Below are 21,897 nucleotides of genomic sequence, written 5' to 3'. Positions count from 1 at the left end.
AGTTTTCTATGTATTTGTTGGTAGGGCTGAACTCAAGATTTTACAGAGTTTTTCCAAGGTCCGAGTAAGATCTTTGTAACAGGGATGCTGCTTTGAGTGTTTTCCTCCTAGCACAATTCAATACCTGATCAACTTTCCCTTGAACATAAACTGGAAACCACGCTGTGAGACATTTCCCAACTGGGAAGACTACATCATTGATGCCTGCATTACATCCTACCAAGTACCACTTACCAAGTTAAGACATTATATATTTATTGTCAAGTGTGTAGAATTAATTGCAGAATAAAACCACATTTAATCCATCCCATTGCTCAAAGAGCACCACGGAATTATAACTGATAAAATGCAATACTCAATGCAGGATGTCCAGATTCAGAACAACCTGAAACCAGAAAGTATTCTCCTTGGAAAGAACTTGAACATATTCTAGAAGGTAGAGTTTCATTATTCTGAAGGGAATCTCTGAACAAACTTGTTTGATCCAGCCTGTAATACAAAAGGCACTTATATGAAACACACATACAATGACAAAATGCAGCAAGTCAAAGCCCTCAGAAGGACCTCAAAAAATGTCCCTGTGATCCCTAAGAAGGACTGGGTCCCAGTAAATAAAAGAGCAAATGCAGCATGATTAAACTTTTATTATATTTGGCTCCCTCAAAACAGATGCTCCCAGACAGATTTCTTTTTCACCCACTAATGACTGTCATACACAATCATGTCACTGATTTCAGAGGGCTGCAGGGTTTGCACACTTGCAGGCAAAACCAACAAGACACAGCTAAAGAATATTCACAAAATCCAACACCCTGCTTCATCCAACAGGGATATTCAGCCACTGCAACAGAGGGAAGAGAACCAGACTGTGCCATGCTGTTTCAGGAAGGGGAACAATTGTCACACTGCTGGTGTCTGTCACAATCTCTGCCTGTAAGAGCAGTGCCCCCCTGACTGTGCTTGGGAGGCAGCAGTGTGCTGCTCCTGCTCACCCTCCAGTCTGGGCTCCTGCATCATCACACACTGCTGAAAGGATAACACAGGAGTGATATGAAAAGACAAACACTCGTAGGCAGGGGGTCAGAAGGAAGAGGTGAATCACAAACATGTGCAGGGGAAGGCAGGCTGGTGGGAAATCATATATGCATTGGGTATTTCCCATTGTCCCAGAGCAAACCTTCTCCCAAGAAATCTGTTTTTTTGATTACTTCAGATATGACCCCCATAAGATTTAGAGTGGGCCTTGGTCAACTTCAGCTTTCTGTTGCAAGATCTACAAAGAATGTGATGGGAAAGGGAAGCGCTCATTTTCAGTTTGAGGCTGTGTCTCTCAAGCTTGGGTCTTACCAGCTTGGATGAGAACTCATTAAAGTGGAGTTTGAGTGTGGAGCTTGAGTCTAGTCATGACAGCACTGCTGTCATGAAGCTCATTTCATTCATTTTTATTAAAATCAGCTTGTTTTTCTTGCAGCTTAAATAGAGAAGTAATAGGAAACAGAAACAAATACTTCTGTCCCACTCCTTTGGTTCTGGGGGTGGACAGAGCCCTGGTGTGACTACACACCAATTCCTACATACACATTAGGGACACCACTGAGTTTAAACATGTTCTTCAAACACCAGGTAGAGATCAGATCCCACCTGTGTATCCCAGATCTAACCACAGCAGCACTTTTCCCCCTGCAAGGCACTAAATTACTCCAGCACTGGGGTAACAAAACCAGTGCCACCATCTCCAAGGTGAAAGCAGAGCCTGGATTTTGCAGAAGAGTAAGCTTCCACCTCTCACCTTCCATCATAACCCATTTCCTTCTGTAATCCTGTAGTACAGGCACCATCTGTTTCCCCAAAGGGAAAGTGCTTGCTCTTTGAGGAATGTAGAAAAACTAAGGTTTTAAGAACACCACAAGTACCCCTTGTCCATATAGTTATACTCCCTGTAAATCTCACCAATACCCATCCTTTCTATTTCAAGCTTCTTACAGTTGTTCCATAAGAAAAAAAGAAGGAAAATTAACAATTCATCCAATTCTTGATGATCTGATGGAGAAAAAGAAGAAATAAAATTTCTAGAAAGCATTAGAGTGCACAGCTCATTACTGAGGAAATATCATTGGGTCACTCTGGCCTTTAGAATAAACCACTTTCAATGTAAAGTATAGTCCATATTGTGTTGAGAAAACCCTTATCCATTACTTGGAACCAAGCCCTGGCTGCCAATTGACTGTGGCCTGCGAAGGCTGCAAACAAGATGGGCCCTGAGCCAGAATCTGTTCACATGCAGAGAAACATCAGCAAAAACAGCCAGTCAGGATTTGTGTCACAACAAGAACTGTGTTACAAATCTGATTATTTGCACAATGAAGGAGGAAGGAAAAGTGGAACTAATTTTCTTTATGGACGTTAATCTTCCCCTTTTATTCATATGTAAAGTTCTTTCTTGCTTTATCTTGTCTGCTTTGATTGTAAGCTCTTCAGGGCTTTTTGCACATTTTCAGTGTCCACCACAAGAGCAGCTAATGAGTCTTTAAAACATTACTAGGGTCATCTCACTTCCAATTCCAAAACTGCCTTAATCCTTAATGGACTAGTGATATTCTGATGTTAATTTTTAATCATTCTCATCTACAGCTTGTTTCACCAATCCTAATGAACCAATGGCTTCACAACACTGAACAAACTCTAAATACAGCAAGCTGTTCTCCTGCTGGAAAAATAAAAGTAAAGCCAAAGGCTGATCTTGAACACCTTTCACCAAGAGGCTAAAATGCAGGGGCATGCTCATTCTTCTTTTCAGAAAACACAGTGGCTTTGGTCAAAGGCTGCTTGGCATTCTGGGGCTGAAAAGTGCACAGCTGACCCCTGCTGATCTCTTGTTATGACAGCAGAAAAGCAAAAAAATGCAGCATTGGCATCTGCCAACTGTACTTGGGCATCCACAGACAGAACAAGATGAACCAATATGAGTTGACAGCCTTAAAATATTTATCTAATCCATATTATTTTCATCTTGGCCTTCATTTAAACCTGAAATCTAGATAATGACATGTTTCTTTCCTTTGCAGAAATGCAGACAAGATATTTTGCACAAAAAAAGTTTGACATTAGCAGAGTGAATTATAGGGATATTGATGTACTCTGATTTCTCAAAAGGTTACTGTGATCTTTTGTTGATTAAGAGACATGATGTCACTAAGATAAATGCTTCAGTTGCTATTAACATCTCCCAGTAACACATCAAACATTTTTACACAAAGTGCTGGATAACATAAGGAAAGGTTACTTCTCATGTCAAAGAACCAAGTCTGTGACCTTAATGATTTTGCTTTGCATTACAGTAGAAATGTAAATGCTTGATTTAAGCAATACTGATGCATTATCCTTCACAGTTCAGAAATCAAGCATTAAAAGACATATGTAAGAAAGCTTTTTCCAGGTGATAGCCTCTACATCTGCTGGCCATCTTGTTCTTTCAAGTGAAAAAGATATGAAGGAAAAGAGAGACTAAATCTATTTTTAATAAAAAATGAACTGCTATTTTATATCATGATTTCAGATTATTATATCATGGCACAAAATGATGAATGGTAGATTAATGATGAATCTGCCTCATTTTCCCATAAAGATACAGAAAGTGAAAAGAAATTATTCTAAACCAGACAACTGCTAACTGGACCCAAACCACTCCAAGCCTATCTGACATAAAACACAGAGGTGCTGACTTCAGTTCAAGGTGATTGCTCCCTCTTTTCTAGACATCCTCATTCATACCTCACACACAAGCTTTTTTTACCCTCTCCAAAGACATGGAGTCAGCATAGAATGAAATTCTTGTCTTCAGGACTCATGCATTTGTTGAAAAGATACAAGACAATCTCATCTTTCACACAGCCAACTACAAACTCCTACTGGGTAACTTGAACTTGTTGCTCAAAGGACTTGGTTAAAAAGATGGAGTGAGGGGTGCAGAAAAGGTACAACCAATTATCATTTGATCATAGAAGGCCTGGAAAGAGGAAAATGCATGTTTAGTCCATCTTGACATAATTTCAGTGACAGGGTGAAAAATCTAACCAGATTAACCTGAAATGGACTATGCAAATGGAGTCCTTGTAATGCAGTGATGCTGAAAACCAGATCTGAACGCGTGCTTTGGAAATCCAGATCTGAAAGCAGATGCATGTGTGATGGCACAAGAATGTTTTTATCTCAATTACTAAAAATGCTGCACTGAGGGAAGAGGAGGGGCATGCTGGCAGGCAGCTGCAAACAGATGTGAACAAGCTGCCCGTCCCCACTCCCAGGGCTGGCCTGGCTGCTCAGCAGGAATGCCCGACCAGCAAATGAAGAAGCAGGGGAACTCAGACTGCTTCAGTGAAAGGAAATTTGCACAAATAAGGATATCCACAAAGCAATGATTCCTTGCTGTCAGTTTCACTGCATTGCTGCTGAGGTGAGAGCAGTAAAACTGTAGGGCTAACAGGATTTACCACCACTGTAAGCAGCTTTCGGAATTGTTCTCTCGCTGTTACTTAAACTAATTAATAAACTAATGACAATCTCTTTATTGTTTGTCATTTTAATTGGTTGTTCTTTTATTTGTTTGGCTAAACCCCTGATATGAAAGCCATTGAAAGCCTGCCCAAAATGAGATATACACAGGCTGCTGTTAGGCTCCTCTGTAAGCCAGTTCATTGCTTGGAAGAAAAGGGCACTGCTTTCTGGAATACAGTAGCTGGATGATAAACAGCCAGTGACTATGGAGCATTTTTGGGAGGATCACTGTCAGGCTGACAGCTTCAGACATATATGGTTTCATGTATGGGAATATAATTATGCTTGTTTTCTTCACAGATGTGGAGAAAAAGACAAAAATCCTTCAAAATGGTGTTCAGTGGGCTGAATATGCAGATACCTGTGATTTGAAATGTCTTAATTTTTTTACTCTATCTTGGTAGTAACAATTCTAGTTAAATATAAGGATCTCATAGGACCTGTGAAAATAAAGAAAAAGGTTTTGATAAAAACCCAAAAATAAAGGAATGGCAACAGGGCAAAGATGGAAATGAAACAGAAGTCCAGCTGGAACTGTTGTGGTTGTTACACACATCAGCAGTCCAGCCATGGCCCAGTATTTTACCAACTTTAAAAAAAGACAGTTTTCAGCAGGTATTGTGGAAAAAAACCCATAAAGCGGCTTTGCTGTTTGTGTGAAACAAAATACAAGGTTGAGGACATATATGGGGAAAGGCAGTCCTGAAATATAAAAAGTGATTAATGGATGAGATTATGGCAGCTGGAATTAGATGAGATTTTGAAGGGAAATACAGAAGAATGGATGAGATGGTTGATAAAAGTGTTCATTTATCATATAAATGGTCCTCATTTGAGACAGATGAAGAAAAGGCCAAACATGACCTAACAAAACAATTGCTTGTTTTTTTTGGTTAACATTTTCAAGTTTCCAAATCTTCACAGCACTTCCAGTTTGCTCTGCATTCAGTGAAGTGCAGAGTGCATATCACTCGCTTGTTATTTCCTCAGTTTATATTTTTCTCTCCACAGGTCTGTGCAAAGCTAATTTGCCTTTTACTTACGGATTCTGAGCAGTTTGTGGGCACTGCACTCAGGCTGCCTGCTCTGCTGCAGAAGCAGCTATCACCAAAACACCCCTGACACTGCCTGCAAGACATATTAGTGAGCGGATTTACATCTGCTTGTGACTCTTGTGTGGTTTTTTGGTTTTTTTTCAGTTCTGCTGTATGTGTCCCACATGTGACAGCTGTAACACAATGTTTCCAGCATTGTTTCTTATCTGAATCATGCCTATATCATGCAGGCAAAGCCTGTGTTTATTCCCACCGATGATTCACAGCTGCTCTCAGCATCGAGCACTCAGTGCACAGAGTCACGGACCTGGCAGCAAATGTGTCACAAACACCCCTCTCCTGGATTGCCCTTTTGCTCTTCAGTGAAAGGCACTTCTGCTCTGGCAGACAGGGGCATTCATGCTGATGGGCAGTGGCAGATGGGCAGCAGAAGAGCAGTGCCAGCCCCCCAGTGCTGCTTGCCCACGTGCCCCTCGGGACGCAGGGACCACCGCTCTGCCCAAGGCTCACAAACAGGGGCCACCTGCTCCTGCACGCTGGCACCATGGCCAGGGCTCACCCTGTCCTTGTATGGCAACAGGGTCAGGTGGCATCTTGTTGCTGGGGGGCTTTCCTGGGCAGGGAGGAAGGTGAGGGCTGGCTCCCTCTGGTCAGCATCAGGTTTACATGACGTGAATGCACATATGCCCCCACTGCTGCTTTGCTTCCTGCTTTTTAACAGCAATTGTTCCCATCAGCCTGTTTCTTTGAGAATGTATCAGGTTTTTCAAAAAATACATGTGGATGCTACCTAGTGGCTTCTGTAAAATAGAATAAAAAGAAAAAAAATCCAATTCTGGATGATTCAGGTTTTTGCTGATGGTTCCCATGACATAAATCCAGTGCATGGTTTGGGCAGCACAGGCCACAGTTAAATTTGACCTACAAAAATAAATGTAGCCCAGACAGTCTAGAAAATAAATACTCCTATAGCAAAACCAGTTCACATCACATTTGAAAGATGACTTGCTTTTAGCACTGGTTCCAGTAATTCCAGGGATCACAAAAGCAAGTCTACTTTCTGATTAATTAGAAAAAAATTAAGTGGAAGGGGAAGAAAAAAGGCCAAATATGCTGACTGCTGACTGTTATGCTTCAGAAGCTACAGTCAGGCACCTCCAGGGAAAGGCAGAGTTCTCCTAATGCTGAACCAGTGAGATTAACATCACCGACATACACATCCAGGTATGAGACCCTACAGAGAATATAGGTTACTGAATGAATAAATAAATACACCCTTAGTGGTTCTCAGAGATCAGCACCCACATTATTTGATACTAGGCAGAAAAGGAACACTACCATCACACAGAACCATGGCAAAGGAGGGTCAGATGGCAGCACAGATACTCAAACTCTGCCCTGTGTTGCTGTGAGTCAGGTGCAAGGCTGCAGCAGCCCATTAAAGCAGGGTGGCAGTGAGAGAGATGAACAAAGAACAAAGAAGGGTAAAATATTTCATCACAGCTCTGAAGTCAGGCCCCTGAAAGCACCATCCATGTTGAGCTTTTAAGCAGACACAGCCATACTGTTTCCCACACACTTCAAAAACAGAGGGTAGGTAAGTCCCAGTTAGGAACACTGACAGCAAGACCAGCCTGATTACAAAGGCCCTCTGTAGCTGCCACTGTGCTGGGGTGTCTCTCCAAGAGACAGCTGCTGAGGGGCAATTACCACTGATCAGACCATGTAACCAATCTGGTGCACTCAAGGGATGATGGCTCTCATCTCCAAGCCAAGCATACAGATCCTGCCATGAGATGCTTTTTCTGTGTGGTCCCCTCCACAGCTTTGAGGAGGAAAGCTGAGACAAAAGGAAAACCAAAGCACAATATCCATGTCCCTAAATGCTGTGTCTTCATGGGATATTATGGACTCACCCTCATTTTGTTTATCCAGGGTTGTTCCACTTCAGCCCCCAAAATAGATCACAGATTTTAATCCTATCAACTTTCTTGACTTACTGGGTTTTTTTATATATCTGTTGTCAACCACTGTTTGACTTAATAAAGATTTACTGACTAAATACAAGTATCATGCCCACATTTCTGGGGATGCAGTGATGGAAAATATGAACTTCTGCATTTGTTTCTTGGCTATCCAAGAAAAAATGTTTATATTTTCAATTTCTTTCCCCTTCCACATTTTCAAGCAAAATAGGAAAGCAATCTCTAATTGTTATTTCTTTAAATGTTTGCTCAACTATGAATTTACTTGACCTTTCTTACAGTAAATATCACTTGCTTACATGTGAGAATTACTCATCACTACTGAGCAGGTAATAAAATCAGTGAATACAATGGCAACAGCAGACAGGAATCAGCATGTTCCTGCATTTGATGAGCCACATCCCTTCTTGATACCACTTCACTCAGAAAGGAAATGTGTGCTTTCACCAGGTAAGTATGTGGCCTTGACCTTAGCTCCTCTATTAAGTTAACAGAAACAGAGTGAAATTTTCAGGTCAAGCAGTAGGTTGCAAACCACACAGAAAGTGCTGACAGAGCTATTTTACCTGTGCCTCAATATTTTTCAAGTGACTGATTTTAAAAATAAATTGCTAACAAGGCAACTGCAGGAATATCATGTTTGTTTATTCTCACATCAGTGACTGCGAAACTGTAAATAGGTGTGACAGCTGCTGCATCTCCTCTGTTGTCACCACTCTGCTGCTCCTGTGAGACAGGCAGTGAACAGGATGACTACTAGGACTGACAGGAGCATAGATGATCCTGAGGCAAAGAGTTGTACATGAGCTCTATTACTCCTAAACTGATGTCAGGGTTTCTGTCAAAATCAGCACGCAGAAAGATGCTGCTTATTTTTGGGGAAGAGCACACCCTGTTCTGCTTGTTGGCCAAACTTTACTGCAATGGTCCAGAGTCTGAAAGTCCCAGTTTTCTAAACTTCTGTGAGATCACCTGCCAGACTCATTTTGAAGGAAACGACACCACAGTTTAAAAAAACCAAACAACAAGACAAAACAACATAAAAATCAGATCTTGATAGTCATGAATCCAGTACCAAAAGACAAAGCTACAAGCTTCAAGCCATAACTTCACTAACATCTGGAAGAACTCAAGGGATGCTCTGAGCATCCCTGCAGGGCCACCTGACTGCACATGTGGAGTAAGAAGGATTTGCTGCTTTGCCTCTGCAACCAATGGCCAGTTTGAGCTTCCACACTAAGGAGCACCAAACTGGGAATAAGTGCTCACTGAGACCCTTATCTCCTCTGTGGCCTCATGGGACAGTCCAACCTTCCTCTTTGTATCCTTTAATTTCAGGTGAAACTTCACACTTTTCATGAAAAGTTTTGAGGTTTATGAGAATAAAAATCACATTAGAAGTTGAACTCTGTAAGTTGCAGGTCACTGCTGGATGCAGCAGTTGGACAACAACCCTGAAATACAGTGAGCAACAGACTCAGCTCTATTGTCTGTCTCTGGTTGCCACCCTATGTGTGCTTGCCCATGCTAGCCTAGCCTATGGTCCCTCACCTCCCTGGTCATGCCACATTCCTGTGGGACAGAGCAGAGGCACCACAGATCATCAGAGTGTTGGGGTGCACTATCCTAATCATGTCTCACACAAATTTACAGTAGATGCCTGATGGCTGCTTATATTGTAGTGCCCCTGAGATCTCTAGACTAAGTATGGAAATGCACCCATACCCTAAATGTTACATATTTCTGTAAAAAAAGATACCATGGATGTGGTGGAGTCCAGTTGAATTACCATCATAATCCATGGGCAATACAAGGTATTGAATTTTTTAATAATTAAAAAATCTAACACTAAGAAATTCTTGAATCTGTTTGCATTAATGAACTTATATCCTTGATTAGGCAAGGCTAGAGTGTAAGACTATGTGATTAGTTTTCTAACAGCAAAGATCAGGTGGCAAAATAAGACCAACTGTCATTACAGAAGAGACTCTCCTATTTATTGTTTTCTAGAACTGAGTTTCAAGATTTTTAGTAACAGTTGACTTTGCTATTTCCAAAGCCAACGGTTACAGAAACAATGAGCTGGCTTCTGGGAGCTGGCCAGCATCTTCTACACCAGTTCAAATCAGACCATGTTGTGTCCTCAAGGAAGACAGCAGAGTTTGGCCAAACCTACCTTTGCTTCCTCTCATTCCCTTCACTTGTCAGCATAACCCATGGCATATGCTGGCACCTGAAGGCTTTAAGGCACAGAAAGGGATTGTTATTATGGCAGCCCAGACTGCAGCTTACATCAGCACAGTGTCCTCTGCCTTCTCCATGCCCTCCTTCTCCAGACATGCACCGTGCAGAGCAGAGGTCGGGATTCAAATGTTTTAGAGGCGGCAATGTTTATTTAGTCATCCAAATACCAATCTTTAAAGTGCTGTTAAGGGTATTATGTACACTAAAGTGATAAGCAAGGTATGCACCATGAAAACCACCCATGCTGAAAACTACAGCTGGCTGGGTAAAGAAGGTTACCTGTGAAAGTGTAAAGGACAGTTGTAAGAGAAGTCAGGAGGTGCATGTCTCTTCTCACACTTCATAAGATTACAGGAGAAATGAGTTGCAAAACTACCTTGGAGAACAAGGGAGAGAGCAAGCACAGCAATTCAATTTCTTCTGCTTCTGTTTCATGTCCTTGAGAAATGCCAGAGAACACACCAGGAGAATAAAACATCTGCCACCCTGACAACAAATTTCACCGCCTTGCTCATCTGCATGGTTTCACCACATGCTCAGTCAGACTGCTCAGAGACCAGCACAGAATGAACCATTTCACAGCCTGGATCCTATCACAGAATAACCATTTGGCATGCCTTTATGCTAATAACCACATATTTAATTAAGGTGACCTCTAGGTCAGTGAGGGGAAAGATATCATAGCACAGGCAAAGAGAGAAGAGTGTTTGTGAATGAAATTTCAGTATCTTTTGCACAAGATACTGATGCTGGGCTTAGCATCTAGAAGAAAATTCAGAACTTTTCAGACTGAGATTGTAAATTACTCTGCTCTAGCTGAAGAACAACCAAAATATAGAACAGAGCAAAGGAGGTGACATTTCCATTCCTGATATTTAGATTCCATATCAAGTACCATCAATTTTTAATAACCTGCAGCCCAGTAAAGACATACTAACAGGCTTCTGTCTTTAGTAAGTCAACTGGGAAAGTTTCTGCCCTGTTGCTTACAGTTTCAGTGATTGCAGCATTTTAATTACTCCTCTGATGCATTTGGATCTCTTGATCCTGAATAGGAGAATTGTTTACTCTCTCATCCCCATCTTCCAGAAGTAAACTCAGATTTCTGTAGGACTTGGACTGGACCTCGTGCAACTATAGCATCTGAAATAATTTATAGAAGGTAAGGATGGAGGATATGAGAGATGAAGGAAGAAGAGGAGAGCATACCTGAGTTGGAAGGAAAAATTCTACACTGGCAAACAAGAGGAAAGTTGTGAGGAAACCCCTGAGAAAGATCCATAAAAACTTATGTGGTGCATCAAGGAGGGTAAGGTAGAAAGACAAAAAGAGAAACCCAACATATTTCAAGTAGAGCTCACATTTAAAGAAGATCTATTATAACACCTCAAAATGCTTTGGCAATTATTGCAGATGATCAAGACATTTAATTATATACTTCATTTAAGCAGAAGGGAAGTTCAGAGAATTACATACTTCAGGCATATACTTAATTAGGGTCTAGATATTTAAAAGAGATCAGCTGCTCCATGTCCTTGGGTTCAGCTGACATCTCAGAAATCCTTTAAAACTTTTAATTTTAATATTTTTATTTCTGCATCAGTCCTATTGTTACTTTTTCTCTCTGAACATACACCTGAAAACCTCTACACATCAAAGAGACACAGCTGTCTTTTTCCTTTCCATGCAGCAACTCTGGTATTGGTCTCTTATATCAGTCACAGAACCCAGCACACCATCCCACATTTTGCAAATTGTCTTCCAGCTGTTTTGGCAGGGGAAAAAAAAAAAGCCACAGTGGAAGTTTGGTTTTGTTTTAGTAATGCAGGCTCATTCATAGGGTGTTCCACCTTTTGTAATATTTGGAAAGCTTACAAACAAAATTATAACAAACAGAACCAGCTTTTAAGGTTAACAGCTTTTAATATTATTATTTTTTAAAACATTTCCACACTAGAGACAATCACTTTGTAAAACAAAAAGAAATGGCCCTGCATCGAGCAGCTTGCTTCATAGAGGTGCTGAGCTTTTCTCAAGTGACCGTAATAGGAATGATTTCTAATTAGCTGCTGCTTGGCAGGTTTGGGCTCTGGCAGCTACCAGAAGTGTGGAATTCAGCTAAGACTTAAGATTCAGAGTCAGAGTAGGTGTCATTTCAAAAGCCTGGTGCTGTGAGACAGACTGAGAGCACTGTGTGGGTGTGTGTGAGCCAGCGGGGAACAGGCAGGCAGTGAGCACCGCTCACAGCTCCACTTCTGGCTGCTGTGTGCTCATGGTTGTACTCACAGGGAGAGATTTTCACCCTGCTGCTCCCTGTAATCCTGCCAGCACTGCAAAGAACACAGTCAGTAAGTGCTTGGCACTCCTGGTCTTTGTGTCACAGCTGGCCATGTCTTCTGTGCCTATTCAGTGCCCAGTGTAAGGACAGGCCTTCCTCCCTGCAGCACACTGCACACCCTGACCACACAGCACCTTCAAAAAAGATATCAAGGAGTTCACACACTTCATTCTGCCCCTTTTTTTGTTCCAAAGTGCTCATAACTTGCATATGAAATGTCAGGATCCTGCTTGCCAAAGGCTTCCATTCCATGGAAATGGAACAATCCTGACATGTTAACCAGCACAAGAAGTAGATCAAGCCACTGATCAAGCCACACAACTATCATCAGTTTACAATCCATTTTCAAGGATCTTTCTTTCATACTTCAGCATGTATCTGCTGGAAAAAAAATGTTTACAAGAGAGCCATCAGTTTTTCAAAAGATACCTCTAATAATCATCATCCCTGTGAGAAGAGGATAGGGTTGACAGTAATTCTGCATAGGATACTATACTCATCAAACCAAGATGTCTGCTGAAAACAGACAGAGGACTACAACAGATCTCACTAGCTTAGGCAGAAAATGCAATTCATGAACAAAAACACTTCCAAAGAAACTAAAGTCCAGCAGAGAGACATAGCAAACTAAAAGAGCTGGTCACTGCTGAATTTACTTGGATTGCTGCTGTAATTTTCTGCTTTCCACATCACTGCACTACATTTGAATGGTCTAATATTTTATCAGTGATTTAATTTGATGGTGTATGGTCACCAAAGGATCACTGCTTTTCTTAATCCTATATAACCCTTTGAATCATTTGGAGATTTTTGCTTTTGTCTGTTATGGGAATGAACTTAGGAAGATGGTGAAACTAGATTCCTAATGGCCAGTATCCATTCCATTTTCAACAAAACTTAAACCAGGATTTCCACCCTCATGTTTGCAGCTCATCAATGAATTGAAAAATCCATCCAAAATTAGCAAAAACCAAGATAACACCACCACCACCACCCCAATCTATAACCAGTTAAGATTTTATAGCCTATGGATTCTGAGGACCCAACTGGGCTATTCAGCTGCTGCCCAGAAACTCCATTCTCATTGTGTCTCCCAAGAGAATCATTGCTCAGTGTAGGACAGGGTTGGGTTCTTACTGTTTAAGAAAAAACAGGCACCTCACCAAACAATTGGCATGAATGTAGTGCTGCTTCAGTCTTCATTCCCCTTACCTGGCATCTCTAGCTATTATTTGTGTACAACAGGACACCAGCTACTGCTGCAATAAAGAGTAGTGAAATGCTTTATGGCTGTAAAACATGTGAATGTCTATTTGCTATTATATTACAACCCTCCTTTCCACATTCAACAAAGACAGAAATATGTGACATCTGCTCTGTTTGTGAAGTTTTTAGCATGTGACTGCTGAAAACCCTGTAAATTATTTCAATAAATATTAACTGTGTCACAGAATTAGTCACACAGTTAATGGGCACATGAAACACAATTAAATTATTTCCAGTTTCTTCTAACCCTTAGTGTGCAAAGGTGCACAAACACGTGTGCCACATGAGCCACATCCTCCTTTCCCTTCTCCACCACCCACCTCCTACCACATCCTCCTCTTCCAACATGTAAGAGCTCCTATGAGAAATTAATCATGCCATTAATTGATGAAAGCACAGTCACTCCCAAAACACTTAGCCTCAGGCTTCCCTGAATTAATAACATGACCAACAGTAGGTTTTCTCTTGCTCTCCTAGGATATTTTTCTATGAATAGCAAAGCATTCTCTCTCCATCGGTGCCAGGCTTTAAGATGCCTCATTTTAAGCAAGTGGACAGTCCTGCTGATGCTACTGGAACAATATACACGTGTTCCAAGTGCAGTAAATGTTTAAGTGATTTGCTGGATTGGAATCACTGCTTTTAACATCTTTTGACAGCAATTACAAGCAGAATCCTGGAACAACAGCCTCCTCCAAAGTGCAGTATCAACACTTTATAAAAACAGTACGCCCAAATCTCCAATGAATTTTCAAAAGCTTTCCTGGAACAGAAATTTCTACTATACAAGACTTGGAAATGTAGTCTGCAGTGTTACTGCAGTGATAAGAAAAGTGAAGGGATTCCTCTTGTTCCCCACACTAATAAAAATCTAATGCAATTGTGCCAAGCAGCCAGCAGAAAGAAAATTATTCTCACCTCAACTGTTGGCAACATCCTGGATGAGGGCACTGATTTCTGCACACAAACCAGGATTTTGGCAACATCTGGATTATACAGCTGGACCCTCTGGCTGTGCTATTCCACAGCAAGACATCCGGACTTAAGATTGAACCAAAGCATCTGGCAACTCTTTAGTTAAACTCACACCTGCTTTGATTCTATTTATTATAAGTCAAGACAGTCTGGAGGAATCAAAGAATGCCAGAGAAAATGACTTTAACCTTTGGAAGAAAGTGGAGCTGGTAGAGTAATGGTCAGTGCCCTATTATGCAGATAAGTGAGCACTGAACTGGTTACATAAAAGAATGACTACAAGCTCCTAGCTAACATTATTAATGTTTAATGATATAGATCAAAGAGGTTTTGTCTTAGGTCTTAGACTACAATCAAGGCAGCTTTTGACAAGGAGTTGTTTCTGCATCTTTTAATCCCAAATCTCCGTTGGTTTGGCAAAGAGATTGCTTTTTGGTGATCCCACTTTTTACAGAAAAAAAAAACAGTCCTAAGCATACACCAGTAATGTCAAAGCTTCCAAATGGCCACCATTTAGCACTTTCAAAGACATACTCCCCAAGTGCAAGCATGGCTGAAAGGTCTGTCCTTCTCTGGAGCTTTCTTGGCAGCAGAGAACGGACACACAGACACGTGCAGCTCACGTTGAGCAAGCAGCCTGGATTCTGTTTTGAGCTGGTGGGACTAACCTGCCCAAACCACAAATCTAAACTCTCTTTTTTAATTCAGATTACCTTGCTGAAAGAAAGAGCACACAGCTAATAAAGGCTTTGAATCCCTCTTGACCCCTGAGAGGGAGAATAGATAAAGAAATAGTGAGAAAACAAATGCAGTTATTGTCCTACACCCTGGTTCCTCTTTGCTGATACAGCAGAGTACAGGAAATCCTAATTGTGCATCCTCTAACATCCAGAAATCTCATTAGAAAGGAATTAAGGGATATTGGACCTATGTCTGGGATTTCTGGAAATGCAGCAGCTCTGTTGAGGCAGCTGGGTGTCCAAGAATGCCAAGCACACCCTCTGTGCACACACCAGCCTTGCACATGGGCTGTCCATGTCAGCTGGAAAATGTGAGTACAAAGCTGGTGAAGGGTCTGGAGCACAAATCTGATAAGGAGTGGCTGAGGGAGCTGGGGGTGTGGAGCCTGAAGAAAAAGGAGGCTTGGGGGAACCTCATTGCTCTCTACATCCACTTGGAAGAAGATTGTAGCCAGGTGGAGGTTGGTCTCTTCCTCCAAGCAACAAGTGACATGGCAAATTAAAAACAGCCTCAGGTTGGGACAGGGGAGGTTTAGATTGGAAATTAGGAAACATTTCTTAATGCATAGTGCTGCTACGTGTTGGAACAGGCTACCCAGGGAAGTGGTTGAGTCACCACCCCTGGAGGTAGTTAATCAATGTGCAGATGTGGCAGTTAAGGACATGGTTTAGTGGTGGACTTGGCAGTGCTACATTAATGGCTGAAACATATCTTAAAAGTGTTTTCCAATCTTTAAATGACATAATGACAATGATGTTATGATTCCATAAGTCAAAATGAAAGGATATTTTAAATCAAAGTTTGTAGAATTTGCTATTATAATATTTTCTCACAAATAACTTGCATGATATTATTGACCCTACATAAACTCAGTTCATCTGGTGTATTCCAGGGCTTTTCAGAGGTTATATAGCTCTTAATAATGTATGTTTCATGTGGAAGCATGGATTGCTATTCTCCCAATAGGGAACTATATGGTTTCTTCAAGACACAGCAATGACCACCTCCCTACTGTGGGGAAAGGTGACCTGGATTACTGTCAATGCAATGAAAGGCTTCAAGTGACTTGAATGATCACTGACCAGACCTGAAATCCTAGAAGAGTAATAGAGAACACAAAAGCAATGAAATTATCTTTATTTTATAATGGTTTTGCTTTCTGTACCAAACTTGTTCATTTGTTTCTCTAGCTCCTGAAGCATGGTATCACTTTTCATGTTTAAAACAAACCCCTATTACTCTAATTGAAATGAAAGATTATAAAAATACAACTTTTAATTATTAAACTATACACAAAGAATTCAACTTCTTGTACTTCAAATCCTCAGAACCTGTTTACAAAGAGGTTTTGAACATTGGGAATCATGAACTATATGTGATTTACTCAAAAAAAATCCACCAAAATAGCCATATTCCGAAGGCTCTTGCTACCTTTTCTCTGTTCTAAATGTAAAAGAAGAAAAGACCATTTATCTGACAACTAAAATTTTATTTTTACTGTAGGGAGACATACCCAACCAAACACTGCAAATTAAGGAAATCCAGTCTTCATTTTCAATATGAAACAGAAAATACAGGAAACGCTTCAGGAAAATTAAATTGCAAACATAAATCTTGAAAAACGTATCAGTAACATTCTAACTGCAGGTGCTGCCCAGCTCATATCAATTTGGATCATACTGAACACCATGACATCATTTTTTATTTCTCTGTCTTCCCATTTTTTTCCCACTAAAAGCTTCTATTTTTTTCAGGTTGAAGACATTTCAACCCTGCTCCCATTAACATTTTTTCCTCCAGCTGGCTGTTAAATCAATATTAATTGTAGTCTGTCAGAAGCAGGGTGGGGAGCAGCTCACCCCTGGGCATCTGGCAGCAACCCCCTAACCCCTGACAAAAGCAGGGAGTGCTCTTAGCCTGGATGCAGCACTCAGCACCTCCCCAAACCAGGCTTTTATGCTGCAAGCAAAAGTCTCTACCTATGAGAAGTGGCTATTTCTGAGGTTACCTAGACTACAAGAGCACTCTCAAATCACTGAACAACACAGAAATGAGGCTGTCATACAGCTTAGCAGTGGCTGAACATCTCTGGCACAGCATCTTGAGATGTACAGCATTACTTTAACTAAAATACAGATTTAAAATGGAAACCCAGTGACCAGCTGATAATAGGCTTTGACTAGGTGTGAGTCTTGCTCATTAGTACAAGGGACCTTAAACCAAAGCCAATTAGAGCACCAGCAGAACAGAGGACACCCAAGCCTGCTCAATCAGCTACTGACTGGAGATGAAAGGGCTAATGCAAAAGGGCTCATTTAAACAACAGATTTTATAGTTGCAGTCAAAAGCTGTTCTTCATGGCTCAGCTAATAAATACAAGACAGCTGAGGTGCTCAAGTGGTTGCTCAAGCTGCACTTAGGAGGAGGTCAGATTTGAACTGTTCATAATACACTGTAGAATCACTGAGGCTGCCAGTGGTGACCAAACTTTCACACTCTGCTTCTGTGTTTACATCAGAGGGGCTCTAACATACAGGTCATTTATGCTGTCTCACAAGACATCTAGCAAAGCCAACTTGAGTCCAAAATGAGCAGTGCAAAGGTGTGACAACATGAAAGCAATTTAGAGGAACATAAATAGTCTTCAGTATCCTGTAAAAATAAACGAACTTGAGAGGTAACCATTGCTTGTATGCCTTTAAGCATCTCAGTTTAGGTATTACCTACTTTTCTACAAAATATTAATATGTCTGGTATTCATCAGGTAAAATGTAATACTTGCTGCAGGTGGGTGATAATGAGAGTGATAGCAGAGTATCTTTAAAGGTGATTATGAGCAGGAAGTAGAAGCCAATAATTCTCTTGTGTTCTCACTCATTTGTTATTGAAGATATCTCACTGGACTACACCACCAGAGATGCTACAGAAATGATTCAAACAAAAAACCCAAAAAGATATAGCAGTGAAAAGAGAGTTGAAGAAAAGTAATACTTAAATTAATGGAGTGTTACACTGAGGGTTAAATGTCACCATGGTGACAGGAATGGAAAGAGCTGACAGTTCAGAAAGGTACAAGAGGCCTGTGATGGGGAGTAACAGGGGTAACTGCAGCCTCTGCTGTACACAGTGACCTAAGAACTTGATTCATTTCCTTCAGTAGAAAAGGAGCCCAGGAAATCCTCTCCTACAGCTCATCATAGGTTAATAATTACACAAATACCCCCTGGAGGAATTCCCCATATGCCCTGTGCTGTGCAGACCCACTGAGCCCTGTGCCCCCACTGGGAGAGATCTGACAGCCCTGACTGCTTCCACCACCCTCACCACCCAAAGGGCTTTGACCCACACAGCTCCAAGGTATTCCAAGTCTTTCTTCCTGAGGTGTTTTGTCTTGCCTTCACCTCACACTGAAACAAAAACTATCAATTCACACTTCTTGTGACAAAGGAAAACAACAAATTAACCCCAAAGGATCAGGGAGAAAAGCACGTTTCACTGTAAACTGTTGCATTAATAACCTTTGGAAGTGTAAGACACATTTGCACTGGGAACTGTTGAGAGAAGCAAAGCAACAGTGCTTTGTGAGTCTTCCAACACACAGAATTAGCACAGAAGTTATGTAGAATATGGGACAACAAGAATAAGGGAGAGTATTAAAAAGAGAATGGGCAGCACTTTGGCACACTCCACTCTGATTATTGGTAAAAATCTCCTGCTGTGTGCTGCACCTCTGCTTCTGTGCTGTGGGGGCATTCCCCTTCAGCTCAGTGCTTAGGGAACAAAAGATGGACACAGGGGGCTCACTGACTATGCTGAGAAGGACCATAGGAAAATGATCTGACACCTGCAAAATTTCTTTGGAATACTCCAGTTATCAGGAAGATCTCATATCAATAGAAATTATGCTTTCCTCCCTACTGTGGTTTTCCTTAAAAAAAAATTCTTAGAAACACATCCAAAGGGAAGAGATGCTTGGACAGCCAACTTCAGAAAGGCAGAGCCTGACACCCTCTCAGAGGTGGACTTTAGGAAGAGAACAAGACAAAACAGCCATTGCATTAATGAAACAGAACAACAGCTCAGGGATTAGATTTGGCTTCTAACAAACACCTCCAGCTGAAGTCAGCACTCAGGCAGCAACAGCACAGAAAGGCTTTCCTGACCCCTACTCCCCCTTCTCAATGGTGGGTGATGCTTTTTGGCAAAATCACAAACCTGGAGCCAAATTATTCTTGAAAAAGGCCAATTATACTTAGGTAGCCACATGAATAGAAGAATGTATCCTGGAAAAGGTAATGGATGGTCAGTGAGTGTGGCTTTGTCTCAAGCACAGCACTTTCTGTTAAAAACCCAATTCACCTGGATTCACCATGATGATTTTTGGCTTTGGGTGGCTTATAGCCAGTACATACTTCTCTGCATATCAAGCATGAGTACATTGAACACCAACACCCACAATCATGCCTCGAGCTGGAATCAGAACTAAGCTGCAATTAAAAAAAATTGTTCATGCAAACAGAGGAGTATTTCTATACACGCCAAGCTGAATTCTGTATGCCTAGACAACAACTTAAAAAAACCCAAAACCACAGCTGCACATATAGTCGCAATACGGAACGGGGAAAAAGAACCGAAAAATCGCATCTCCGATTTCCATTTACAGCCGGTCTGGGAGGATGGAGAGATGATTCCTGGCCTCGCCCAGCCCGCTGGCAGCGCCCTGGAGGCGGGCGGGGAGCGGCAGCCGGGCTGGGCCCGCCGCCGGCCGCTAACAGGTGCTGCGCCCCGAGCTGCGCCGCCAACTTCTCCTCAGCAGCGCTAAGCCGCCTCATTTTCTCCCTTTTTTCCCTCCTCCTCGCCCCTTCCCCAAGGCACGGGGCCGCTCAGGCTTTACCCGCGCCGCCGCAACTTTGGAGTAGAGGGGACCGGAGCGGAAAGCAGAGGAGGGGATGTTCGCCCGCCGCCCCCGCCCGGCTCCTGTCCCATCCCGTCCCGTCCCGTGCCACCGTCGCGCACCACCTGCGCGGCCATGAAGGAGAGGTCCATGGTGCTGCTGCTGGAGCTGCTGGCGGAGCTGGCGGAGGTGCTGAGGCTGCCGCTGCCGCTGCTGCTGCTGCCGGGGGCGGGCGGGGCGCGGGGGCGCGGCGCGGGCACCGCCTCCCCCAGCAGCGGCGGGCGCGGCCGCGGCAGCGGAGCCGACACCGGTACCAGTTCCAGCTCCGGCGGCTCCCGGCACGGCCCGGCACGGCCCGGCCCGGCGCGGCTGGCTCGGCAGGGGGCGGGGGCGGCGGCGACCCGGCCCCCGCGCTGGGCTGGGCCGGGCCCGCCCCCGCGGCGGGGGGAGGCCGGGGCGGCTCCGCCCGGCGGCACCTGTGGGGCGGCCCCGCTGGGCCCCGCTCCCCCCGCTGCCGGCAGCGCCCGCGGCGGGGCCAGCCCGGGCCGGCAGGAGCCCCTCGGCCCTGGGGCCGTTTGCCTACGCGGAACGGCTGCGCAGCCCGAGCCTGGGGGCGCGGGCACGGCCGGGGGGCCCCGGGCTGGGTCCCGCCGCTCGGAGCCCATGGCGGGGCAGTGCTGGGGAGCGAAGCGAGGGGGGACAAAGCAGCGAGGAGCACATGCGGCTCGGCTCGGCTCGGCTCGGCTCTGGCGGCGTGTGCGGCTCCTCTGCATCACTCGCGCCTCTGGGGATGCACACCTGGCGGCCACGCTGCCAATCCATCCCGCTAATCCTGCCCCGGTTGCCGATCCATCAGCCTGGTTTTAAAATAGTGGGTTCCCTCTCTCACCACGGCTGACAAGAGCTCCCGACGGCTCAATGTTACACCTTTTCATGGCTGAGCTGTTGGAACTTTATATTCAGCTTCTCTCCTCCTTGTTCCCAGAATTTACTATTCAGCAGTACACAATAAACAGTCCCTTTTCTTATGCTTTTCCCATGTTCCTCACAGATACTGTTACCACTTTTAGCATGAAAAATTTAGTATATTCCTTCACAGGTTGTTTCCAAAAAACCTTTGACACCAACACAAAAAGTAGGCAAATAAAAATGTGCATCCTAATGCATTAAAAGCTTTTTTGTGTGGAGTTTTTTTTTTAACCTTTTGACATGTACATGTTAGTTTCATCTCCTAGACTGAAATCTTTGACCATGGTTTTACTACTTCAGCATGTTGCCAGGGTCTGAACAAGGGCTGATGAGAATACGAGTGTACGCCACCATCAGAAGTACATGGAAAATCAGCTTTGTGCTGGGATTTTAAAGCCTGGAGGAAAAAATAGACCATGTTTCACCATGTGTGCTGTGAGCTCCATGCTATTTTGCCTACTGTTGCACTGCTGCAGCAGGAGGTGATGGAAAGAAAATCAGCTGTTTTAAATCAGTCCTTTACTTCAGTGACTATTAATGTGTCTGCCAAAAATGCTTTTATGTCAAGAGGCCCATTAAGTAAACAAGTAAAATCCCAAAGAGGCAATGTAATTTTAAGATTTTTTAATTCAGTTGCGTAAATAATGGAATTGTCTCTTTGTAAAGTCTCTCCAAAGTTTTGAAAGGATATTGATGTGTGTGTCAGAAGCCATAAATTAACTTCAAAACAGTATTAATCTTTCATCATCCAGATAAATTTTAAATGTGCTGGGTAAACATCTCCTCATAGCAAACATGGCCTGGTCAGTCACAGCATCTGCAGCAACAGAGAATAATAAAATAGTTCATGAGAATAAAAACACAGTTAAAGTTTCA

The 21,897-nt window shown here is 42.8% G+C and overlaps 1 protein-coding gene across 2 annotated transcripts in view; it reads right to left on the bottom strand.

Moving 5' to 3' along the window:
- C6H14orf132 (chromosome 6 C14orf132 homolog) overlaps nt 1-20,273 on the bottom strand; it is a 40,864-nt gene extending 20,591 nt beyond the window's left edge. Inside the window, exon 1 of one of the 2 annotated variants that reach the window (XM_066551283.1) lies at nt 20,178-20,273. In XM_066551283.1, the coding sequence (XP_066407380.1) occupies nt 20,178-20,204 (27 nt within the window). In that variant the 5' untranslated portion in view covers nt 20,205-20,273. Of the gene's footprint in view, nt 1-20,174 lie in introns of both variants that reach the window. The other variant, XM_066551282.1, reaches the window with a different exon arrangement.
- Between the last annotated feature and the right edge of the window lie 1,624 nt (nt 20,274-21,897).

The sequence above is a fragment of the Molothrus aeneus genome, chromosome 6 (assembly GCF_037042795.1).
Source record: "Molothrus aeneus isolate 106 chromosome 6, BPBGC_Maene_1.0, whole genome shotgun sequence".
Classification (NCBI taxonomy): domain Eukaryota; kingdom Metazoa; phylum Chordata; class Aves; order Passeriformes; family Icteridae; genus Molothrus; species Molothrus aeneus.
Note: the sequence above shows the minus strand (reverse complement) of the source record. Positions and strands in the feature narration are given on the sequence as shown.